General features: G+C 36.4%; 1 protein-coding gene across 1 annotated transcript; it reads left to right on the plus strand.

The window, feature by feature from the left end:
- The first annotated feature begins 799 nt into the window (after positions 1 to 799).
- On the plus strand, positions 800 to 3612 carry LOC124886573. The gene is made up of 5 exons (XM_047395400.1): positions 800 to 1921; positions 2150 to 2298; positions 2394 to 2532; positions 2746 to 3099; positions 3205 to 3612. Exons 1-5 carry the CDS (start codon positions 800 to 802, stop codon positions 3610 to 3612), a joined length of 2172 nt encoding a protein of 723 aa, XP_047251356.1.
- The last annotated feature ends 8176 nt before the right edge of the window (positions 3613 to 11788 follow it).

Raw genomic sequence — 11788 nt, forward strand, 5'->3', positions numbered from 1 at the left:
ATTGTAGGGTATACCACCTAGTGCAGAAGTAAAACAAAGAGTATGTCACAAAGTGCAGATGGTTTTATAGAGTCTTTTAACCACGCCCATGTGACTTTTACTATGTGACATATTTATGAGCCATTTTTTAAATTGCTCTCTTATATGTTGAATATCAAATATTACTTTGGGTTTGCTCTGCATACCAGTACAACTTTATTGACCCCCTACCTCTCAGGGTTTGAGGCTCAATCTTGCGGTCCGGCTAAGTAGTAGATCTTTCTAGAAAGAAGTGCAGAGTTTAGTTGATGAGCCTTTTATGTTTCAGAAGGCCTGTTTAATTCAGACATTTATGGTTTTGGTCTACTGGAGGCCTTGTCCCAGTTTTTAGACATCTTTGTTTCATATGTAGTAGAGGTTTCGCAGACAGAGTCAGATATTAATTTAGATGTTGTTGAATTACAGTTTTTAACATTTTGTTGATTTCAGAGCATGACCATGATCCCATACTCAGTTATATTTCCACATTTATTTTCTGTATATGAATGGTGTATGTGATTACAAGTTAGATGGGCGTCTGGACCTTCATGGTTTGGATTGCTCATCATGGCCAGGGCCTCGATTCAGGTCATGACAGTCCAAGAAACCAAAAGCTCTTACTTTTCTTCATTCAACACTTTCAGATGTAATTTTCACATGAACAAAGGATTGTGAAACACCTAAATAAGTATGGGAGAAGCTGAAAGAGGAGTTTGATGGAAGTGACAGAGTGAAAACTATCAAACTCTTAACTCTCAAAAGAGAATTTAAGATGTTAAGGATGAAAGAAGGAGATACCGTGAAGGAGTACTCTGCCAAACTTCTGGAAATTATAAAGAAAATAAGATTATTTGGTGAAATTTTTCCAGTTTCAAAGGTGGTGGAGAAAATGATGATAAGCTTACCGGCAAGATTCGAGTCTAAGATTTCAGTAGTAGAGGAATCGTGTGATTTGAAAACTTTATTTGTCACAGAGCTGATTAGCAAGTTGCAAGCCCAAGAACAAAGAACAAGTATAAAAGATGAAGAAGTAGAAGAAGTGGAATTTCAAGCAAAGCACAAAGGCAAGCAACCTGTGAAGGACAATAGGAGAATGGAAGGAGATAAAGCAACAAAGAAAAAGTCATGGACTGAATCTTCACAAAAAGGAAATTTTCCACCTTGCGTCCACGGTAAAAGAACTAACCATCAAGAAAAGGATTGTTGGTTCATAGGAAAGCCATCAATTCAGTGCAGATTTTGTAGAAAAATGGGTCATAGTGAGAATAATTACAGGGCAAAGCAGAATCAGCCACAACAACATGTTCAGCAGGTAAACTTCACAGAAGAGTTAGAAAAGGAAGAAAGCTTTTTCATGGCTTCTCATGAAGAAAACAAATCCAACCAATCCAAATGGTTCCTAGATAGTGGGTGCACGAGTCATATGTCACTTAATGAGCTCATGTTTCACACACTTGACAAGTCACTTAAAGCTAAAGTTAGGATGGGAAATGGTGCAACATTAGAAGAACATGGAAAGGGTTCAGTTTTCTTTCAAACTAAACAAGGTACAAAGCTTATACATGATGTATTGTATGTTCCTTCTTTAGCATGTAACCTGTTGAGTGTTGGCCAAATGATGTCTAAAGGCTACTCTTTACTTTTTAAGGGAAAACATTGTTTGATCTTTGATATTGATGATACTTTGATTGACAAAGTAGAAATGGTGGATAGGATCTTTCTAGTAGATGGAAAGTTTGATAGTGCCAATTTTGTAAAATTGGATGATTCATGGTTATGGCACAGAAGATATAGGCATTTTAACTATGCTACTTTAAAATCTATGTATGAGAAGGGCATGACTAAGGATTTATCTGAGATCTCACTTTGTAAAGAAGTGTGTGGGTCATGTCAAATGTGCAAGGTTCACTGGAAACCATTTCCTAAAAGTGCTTCATAGAGGGCAACTGAAAAGCTTGAACTTGTTCACACTAATGTATGTGGACCTATGAAGACATCATCCTTGGGTCAAAATAAATATTTTTGTTGTTCATTTATGACTTCACAAGGATGACTTGGGGTGTATTTTGTCAGTAATAAGTCTTAGGTATTTTCACTTTTCAAGAAGTTTAAAGCTTTTGCTAAAAGATAGAGTGGCTGCAAGCTGAAGGCTTTAAGGTCAGACAATGGAGGTGAATATACTTCAAATGAGTTCAATAAGTATTGTGAAGATGCAAGGATTGATCACAAGTACGTTATTCACCAGAACAAAATGGAGTCTCAGAGAGGAAGAATAGGACGGTAGTTGAAATGGCTAGATGTTTTTTACTTGAAAAGAAACTACCACAAAGTTTTTGGGAAGAAGCTGTTTCTACTTCATTTTATTTGTTCAATAGGCTACCAACTAAAGTTGTGGGTGATAAAACTCCTATTGAGGCATGGAGTGGAAAAAGGCCATCGGCCAAGCACTTAAAAATCTTTGGTTCGATATGCTATTCTCATCTTCCTTCAGAAGAAGCAAGCTTGAACCAAAAGGTGAATTGGGGATATTTATTGGTTACTCATTACAAGCCAAAGGTTATAGAGTTTTCAACTTGCAAACAAAAGGCATTTCCATCAGAAGAAATATAGTGGTGGATGAGCATGCTTATTGGAACTGGGAAAAGGAGCAAGTTGAAAAAGAAAATGCAGGTTATTTGAACTTGAACCCATTGCCTGAAATACAACCATTTGGCTCTGAAAAATCAGGAAGAAGCTGAAGAATCAGATAGTGAATCCTCACTTGATTCGCCAATTTTGAAGACAAAGTCCCTTTCCGAGATATATGAAAGATGCAATGTTGCAATCATGGAACCCAATACAGAAGCATTAAAACATGAAGTTTGGAATGAATCTATGAAGGAGGAGATTGGTATGATAGAGAAGAATGACACTTGGAAGCTGGTTGATAAACCCAAAGACAGAAATATAATAGGGGTGAAATGGGTTTATAGAACCAAACTTAATCTAGATGGTTCAGTTAATAAACACAAATCAAGGCTTGTTATGAAAGGTTATATGCAAGTTGCAGGTCTGGATTATGGAGACACATTTGTACCTGCTGTAAGACATGATACGATATGACCTCTAGTTGATTTGGTAGCTCAATCAAATTGGAAGTTGTATAATCTAGATATGAAATCGGCATTCTTAAATGGACCATTGCAGGAACAAATTTATGTCGACCAACCGAGTGGCTTTCAAGTTACAGGAATGAAAGATAAAGTTTATAGACTACATAAGGCATTGTATAGATTAAAACAGGCTCCTCGAGCATGGTACAGTAAGATTGATGATCATCTCATTCATTATGGCTTCAAAAGAAGTGAAAATGAAGCCACTTTATATATGAAGAAGGCTAAAGGTGTAGATGTGCTAGTGGTATCACTCTATGCTGATGATCTTCTGGTAATCGGAAGCAATAAAGCTATGGTGAATCAATTCAAGCGAGAAATGGAGACTAAGTTTAAGATGTCAGACTTGGGTGAAATGAATTACTTTTTGGAAATGGAGATTCATCAAGCTACTAATGGAATTTTCATTTCCCCAGAGAAAATATGCATGGGATGTTCTTAAAAAATTCAAGATGAAGAAGTGTAAATATGTGTCAACTCCACTAATTCACAATGAAAAGATCTCAAAATTTGAAGGAGATGATAGGGTTGATCTAACAGTTTACCAAAGTTTAATTGGTAGTTTGCTATATTTGATAGCAACAAGACCTGATCTCATGTTCGCGGCAAGTTTTTTGTCAAGGTTTATGCATTCTCCAAGTCAAGTTCATCTTTGTATTGCTAAACAAACATTGAGGTATATCAAGGGAACTGTTGATTATGTTATTTGGTTAAAAAGGGAAGAGCAAGGGCAATTGATGGGTTATTTAGATAGTGATTGAGCAGAAAGTGTTGATGATATGAAGAGTACTTTTGGATATGCCTTTACACTTGGTTCAGGCATGTTCTCATGGAATTTAAGGAAGCAAAATGTGGTAGCTCAATAATTTGCAGAGGCAGAATATATTCATGCTGCTGGTGCATCTAATCAGGCTCTATGGTTATGAAAAATTCTACGTGATCTAGAGAAATATCAAATTGAAGCTACTATCATTAAGGTTGACAACAAGTCAGCAATTTTTATGGCCAAAAATCCAGTGCTACATGGTCGTAGTAAGCATATAAATGTGAAGTTTCACGCTATCAGGCAAGCAGAGAAGGATGGCAAAGTTAATCTTGTTCATTGTAGCTCCAATCAGCAGAATGCAGACATTTTGACCAAGGCTCTTCCTAAGGGGAAATTTGAAGTTCTAAGGGTTATGTTGGAAGTATCCAAGAAAAATCTCAAGGAAGAGTGTTATACTATGAGATTTTTCTAGATAGTCTTTTATTTAATAGTTTCTTTTAATATTATATGTTTAATTTTTTTAAAATGGTAGTCCTTATTTTGAGATAGTGTGTCTTGTAAGACTTATAAAGTGTGTCTTGTAAGACTCATAAAGCTTATAAGTGTAGTCTTTTGTAAGATGTTGACTATGTATGTATGTATGATAAATGTATGAATGAAAGCTACTGCGGAAACTCTTTCTTTTCTCCATAGTTCCAAATTATAACAAAAACCGCTCCGCACCTCCTTTTAGCGATCTAAAGCCATTTTTAAAGGGATTTTTGGGTTTATTCCACCCTTTTTAACACCTAATTACATCAAATAAAAGGACCTAACTCCTCATTCAGCCATAACATCAAAATTAGGATTTTTTTCCCAAGAACAAGGAATCAAGAACCAAACTCTAAGTTCAAGATTTTCGAGAAACGAATCGAGATTCGAGTTCTTATCTCTAAACTAATTAATCTAAGGTACATGGGATTGTCCTAAATCTCATAGGCATGATTTTGATACCAATTTAAACAAGATTTTTAATAATTACATAAGTATGTATGCCATTATAAGTGGGGTTTCATTTTTAACACAAAAAGCATGCTTTGTGATATGGTTTTGAGAAGAATATTGAAAGATCATGGGGTTGTTTGCTTATATATCTCAATTGTTGAATTTGTGAACATGTGATTTGAATTTTAAAAGGTTTTATGAATATGAATTATGAATTTCTTTAATCCCCCATGATGATGTTTATGTACCCCACATGATACTTGCGTTAAACTACTGAGAACATGAGTTTTGTAACTACTATTGTACTACTTTATAAATGATGATGTTTCTTGACTATTATGTGTTGGGAATCTTTATGCATGTGTTTGGTGTATGGGAGTCTTATTGGTGTTCATACTATGATTTGCATAAGAGGTTTTGAGAATTGATGTGGTACTGATAACTTGCAAGTCGGAGTATGACGATACCCTGCAGAGGAATTGCCTCGAATAAAGAAGAAAATAATATTGTGAGTATGATGCATGTTTTGTCCTATATCAAAGTTAAAGCTTAAATTGATGTGAGTTAGATGGTTACCTGAAGAAAGCACGAGTCAGATGACTCTATGCTGGAAACCGTGATTTGTCAATACGGGAACTTGGTAACCTGCTATGTGATCTTGTGTACCTAGTACTATGTCATCCCAAATTGGGACCAATGGTTAGGAGCCCTACTTTGTGGTCTTGAGCCCAACCACGACATATTGACTTGATTGGGGTTGTGGCACCCTGCTGTGTAATCTTGTGTGTTCTTCCCTCGCTAATACTCCAATGTTGCTAGAAACCGAGATTTGGCAGTTGGTAAAAATGTAAAATTGTAGGGTGTACCATCTAGCTCAATGGTGCTGCATTATTATTGAAAAATCATTATACTATGCCCATGTGTTTTTCAAACGATTTTGCGTTAACGTGTTTTATAATACCTCTCACCTATGTTATATAAAAGTTGTATTTTATTTTTGGATTACTTTACGCACCAGTACAATTGTATTGACCCCCTATATTTCAGGGTCTGAGGCTCAGTCTAGAGGTCCTGCAAAGCCGTAGAGTTTTCAGCCAGAAGTGATGTGTGTGTGCAGTCGGTGAGCCTTCTTTATTCCGAAAGGCCTATTTTTCTGTCATATGTTATTTATTTTGGTTTAGGTCCACTGGTGGCCTTGTCCCAATTTTAGTTGTGACGACTGGTTTTGATGTACTAGAGATTTCGCAGACAGTTGTTAATAATGTTGAAGGTTTTATTGAATTCTTTGACTTTTCAGTTGTATGATGTTATTGATCATGTTTCCGCATGAATCCATTTCCGCATTCTCTTTACGGTTGTATGAACGTGTGTATGACTGAATGTTAACAAAGGGGTACTCGGGCCTTCATGGATCGGGCTGCTCATCATGACCAGGGTCTTGTTTGGGTCGTGACAAGAACCTACATTATGAAACGATGTAGCGCCAAAGACGATCAATACTTGGAATGGTCTGCAAAACCACTTCAGAGGGGTAGTACATCAAGAGGTTAGAAATGGCAATAAATTTCAAATAGGCATGAAGATCACCGGAAAGGAACAAGAATATGTACTAAATTTATAATCGACCAAGTAAGGTAGATTTAATTCCTTTGATTATTTGTGAGAGAAAGTAGTGAATCGTCATAAACCACCATGTGAGTGCATGAAGTCTGATCTCAGGCCGATCAGCTAAGCCACCCTATACCTTGTCGGGCATAGGACATGACATGACATGATTGCTAGCAAGTATACATGGTTAGCCCCTTTTCGGGACACATAAAAAAAAGAGTCATCCGACTTGTGGAATAATCTCAATCCTATGTCGGCAAACATATTTTCGGGCATTTGTCGTTTCAACCTATGCCTTCACGGTCAGCTAACTAACTCCCTTATGATCATGAAGTTTCTTATTTATATGATTAGTTGTTGATCAAAATGTCAGTCTTGTTACGTTCATGTTCATAGTTTAGCCCTTTTAGGCTCATGCTCATGGTTTAGCCTTTTTAGGCTCATAATTATGTATATCCACTTTAGGCTCATATTGAGAGTTAACCGTAATATTTAAATATTCATGAGTTAACACTATCAATATTGGAGAGTCATGATAGTTAATTTTACGGTTCACTATGTTATAATTCGTGAATATGACTTATAAATGCTAGTTCACAAGACTATCCAGTGTGATGATATTACTTATAACCTATGGAATAGGTAGATTTGTGAGACTTGTCTACACGTCTTTGCTGACTGTGAGCGCACAAAACGGGTTACTAGAAGCTATGACAATTATGGTCGTTCACGTCCAAGAGTGTGGAATAGCAGGTATTGGAAAGCATTTAAAAGAATCCACTGGAAGCAGCTCAAAAAGAGAATTGTGACACCACTTTATGGGAGCAATTACATGTACCAGTTTTGGACTATTAGGAACTGAAAAATTTCCTGAAAGGTAAACGTGTCCATAGAGACAGTAATTGGGCAAATAAAAAGAGATATAGTAGAGAAGGTAGATCATTGAAAGCTGTCCAATTGAACCCACAGATGCAGTAGTTTCGCATATAAAATATTCTGTAATTGGTGACTATTCTTTTTACTTTGTTGAGACTTAGATTCCTTAATGTTTTTCCAAGATGAAAAGTTGTTGTGCTCTCGCAACTCTCATATCTTTCTGTAAGTTTCTTTTTGTCATGATAAGTCCTGTTAGTTCTGTTATCAATTACCAGAGATGGACAGATACAACCAAAACCACACTAGCAGTTACACATACTGGTTTAACTTACATAGATTTGGCATATCAACTTGTGATACAAAAGGGAAGAATGTTTCTATCTAAGCAAGCTTTGATGATTTTCACAAAACAAACTGAATAGGTAGTCATGATCTGCAGTGAATTTCCAGATTCCCAGAAAAAATATTTAAAGAACTAACATAACGGATGAAGCTAAAGAAATCCTGATTTCACAGAAAACATATTTAAGACATGTTAAGATTATGAGTGAAGCAACAGAACTTACAGATGTAAAGGGATGGTTCTACATACCTCTTAAACGTAGAACTTTGAGATTGGAAGAAGAAATTCCAACGTGATTCTCACCGATTTGTGTTTCTTATGAGTTGTGATTGAGAGGAAAAATAGAGATATATGCTAATGGAAAACTTCTCAAAACTGATGGAGAAGTGAGGCTTTTAATCGTATGAACAGGTGGAAAATAGAGTGACTGGTTTAACGCATGTAACTGATGGTTTAACGCGTATTTGGCTGAGAAAAATTAATGTTCCATTGTGGGAAATAATGCTTGTAACTGATAACTTAAGAGGGATTTAATTTCATGAAATAAATTGTAAAATGAAAAGACAAAATTACTCTTAAAATACCTCACAAAGCAATGGGCCTGAGATGTTATGCTAACACACCAACAATAGCAAGAAAACTTTGCTTCTCCCTTTGTTCATGGCCATAACTTGCACATCAACATGCTGTCCTTCATAACTAATGAATGGGCAAACACGCGATGAATGTAACGATTTATACTGTCATGGTTAAAGTGAATACTGAATTGCAGTATTGCACATATGATTTACTAAATTAGGAAGTTACAAACACACAAAACTAGAAGAATTTTTTTTTGCCTAAAATTGACTTTACAAATATATAAACCAGACAATGAAAGTAGCTGCAACAAAAAAAAGGAATGCCATGTTTTCGATGTCAACATGAGACTTCCTAAAAGCTAAGATGGTCTACATTTATCCGTAGCTTATTCCTCTATGAGAGGTGTTTTGCAGAAATTTTGACTTTTGAAAGAGAGTCGCCACTTAATTTTGAAAAGGAATTAAGAAACCTTTAGAGAGCTAGTTAAAACGATTCAAAACAGGAAAATCATTTTAAGTTAGAGATTCCGAGTAAGTGGTTCCTATTAATGTTTTAGGAAGGTGTTAGGCACCTAAAACGTCCGCTAACTTGCGGTTATTCGGACGGTTTGAAAACGTCTTTTAATTAACTTCTGAAAAATCAACTTGTTGAAAAAGTGATTGAATGGGGAAAAGTTTTTGCAAAATCAGTTTTTTAGCGACTTAGTTAGGGATTTATCTAGGTTCGCAAGAAGCACGTAAAACAAGTAAGCGAAAAGGAAAAGGGAAAAGGGACAAATAGTGATTTAGGCTTTTTATGCCCAAACCATCGCCCCTGTCCTAATCTAGTTGGGTCTTTGATCCACATCACCTATCCTAGTTCTATGTTTTTGAGCCTTTGGCTCGAGCTTTCACTTCACCTGTATTAGATGCAACTTTGGCTTCGAGGTCCAAAATACATGAATAATGCAATAAATAAATAAAATAGATAAAGACGGCAAGTAAAAAAAATATGAACGAATGAACAAAAGGGAGACTTTTAGTCCCTTTGTCGCTTCGAATATGGAATTTCAACCCATTTCCCTCTTCCTTCGGCTCCTTGTACCCGTGTGCCATGCTACTAACTTTTAGACTTTCTTTTGAGGCTGACTCAATAAGATGGGCCTCATTGGCCCGCGATGAATATGCAAGAGGGAAAGATTCCATGTAGGACTCAAGCAATTCAAATCCAAGAAACAAAAATAAGAGAGATTAATATGCATATCCAAAGTACAGAACTCCATATAGATAAGTGACGTAACAAAATCAACATACAAAAACAATATTGTAATTTGAAATGACATAGCAAACAGTACGTCAAGATATAGAAAAAAGTCAAGAAAAAGTCACGCAATTACGGCTATCACTGGTACATGGACACGCATATAAACTAAAAAAAAAGAGCTTAAGACTAAATTTCTAAGGATTCTCGTAAGCAAGAACAAGCCATCAATGAGACGTACACTAGAGTTGGGGGGTTAAAATCAACTTCAAAAGTGACCAATTCATGACATTGAGTAAGAAAAGAACCATTCTTTTCAGGGGAAGTAAAACAGAGCTCTTCACTGTACCATTCCTTTAAAAGGACACGAATTATTGACATACTTTACCTAAATTTTCCAACTTGGATAGCAAACACTAACATACAATCAACAACTTAAGCAAGAATTAATGAAACTTGACATAAGAGCTGTTTAAACAAACAAAAGATCATAACCTTTTCAATGAAACTTGACATAATGATTTTTGACATCAAAGAGACACTATCCATTCTCTTTTACAATAAAGCCATCACATTTATTCGGGGATCAAACAAACGAAATACCGACTTGAAACAAACTCCAAAAAGAAACAAAGATTCAAACTTTCCAATTCCACAACAAATGGAGCAGGGTTAACAGGTAAACAAAATTCAGCAGTTCAAAACGTATTGAACAAAATCGCATTGCAAAACTTTAACCATAAAAATCAGGTAAATAAGATTCCAACAACCTGAAACTTATTATACCAAACCAAAACACGAAAAATTACTATGAAACCAGTCTTAAAAAAATTCAGACAGCTCGAAACAGGATCAAACCATGGAACTCTAAACGACGAAACCAACCTCAACAGGATACCGATTACTCGAAACAAAATCCAAGGCACAGAAGTTTAACGTAAAAGCCAGACCTAACAAGATGCTATCAACCCAAACACTGTAAAAGCATGAAACTTTAACGGGATCAACCATACAAAACTTAAGCAACACACAAAATAAGAGCATTCAATCAAAAATCAATCAATAATCTACAGCAAACACCCAGTGCAGGATCATTAGAATAATAGCTTTCTACTACAGAATGTTGAGATGAAGAAGAAGCAATCGAAAGATTAAAATGGTGTATGATATTACCTTTTCGAGAGCAGCGAAACGGGCTACGAGCTGGCGTCGAATTTCACCACCACCGGAGATGTGTCGTAGTCAACTTGGAGCTTCGATTAGCTAACGAACTCACTAGAATAAAGGGAATTATTTACTAAAAGAATCGATTTGTGCTCTAAGGGTTCTTCTCCCTTTTTTCTTTTGAATCCAAAGTTCCTCATCTCTCAAATTTCCAAACCCTAGAAATTTTGAGCCCCAAAATCTCTCAGAACAATATCCAAACTCTGAAAATTTTCTGGACCTTGAACCCTAATTCTAGAACCCTCCAAATTTCCCCCAATCCCTCATCTAAAAAAAAATCCCCTCTTATATAGAAGAAGGAAATGGGGGAACCATAGGATCCCTAGAATTTGAAATTCTAAATCCTCCCTCCTTTGAGAATTCATCAACAAACGTACTAATTTGGGAATCTCTCCCAGATGATTCCGAATAGGTGGACCAATTACCATTGGGAAAAAATGAATCTCTTTCCCAACCAATAACAAAACCCAAATATGTACCTGAATTGTACTCTTATCCCAAAATTTGTGGAGTTGAAACGTTGGAGGAGCCAACTCACCAATTTTCGGAAGCCTCTAGGCTTTCACAAATGAGTTTGTGTGGAACGCATTAGGAATACCATGAACGGGTTAATTTTGGGTCTCTTTATAGTTGGCCGGGTCGGGTCGCGCGATGTTGTTACCGCTGCAGTGGTTTTGGTCATTTGTTCGAGTGGTTTATCGTGAAGAAAAGCTGATTTTTAAGTCACTGTACAGTGCAACTACCGCGCTAATGTGGTTACCTGCACACTTCCTCAGCGCTAACAACATCCTCATCAGATACCAAAAAATCAACAATTTTTAAAACTTGTTTTTAACCCCTGGTTACCTGCACACTTCCTCAGCGCTAATGATTTTTATTGCTATTTGTCTTGTTAGAGAGAAGTGAATATCTCTCTCTCTCTCTCCTCTCTCCTTACCCTCTCTCCATCTCTAGCGCACCGGCCCCCGGTCCCCGGCGCCGTCGCTGACCTTCGGC

Source organism: Capsicum annuum, chromosome 8 (genome assembly GCF_002878395.1).
Source record: "Capsicum annuum cultivar UCD-10X-F1 chromosome 8, UCD10Xv1.1, whole genome shotgun sequence".
Taxonomy (NCBI): Eukaryota; Viridiplantae; Streptophyta; class Magnoliopsida; order Solanales; family Solanaceae; genus Capsicum; species Capsicum annuum.

Bases quoted from the DNA above. Each gene is read 5' to 3' on its own strand.
- LOC124886573 (XM_047395400.1), top strand. From the start codon at position 800: ATGAAAGAAGGAGATACCGTGAAGGAGTACTCTGCCAAACTTCTGGAA. The intron at 1,922-2,149 runs GTTCACTGGAAA...GCTAAAAGATAG, and splicing joins GGTCATGTCAAATGTGCAAG to AGTGGCTGCAAGCTGAAGGC. The intron at 2,533-2,745 runs GTGAATTGGGGA...CTGAAAAATCAG, and splicing joins AAGCAAGCTTGAACCAAAAG to GAAGAAGCTGAAGAATCAGA.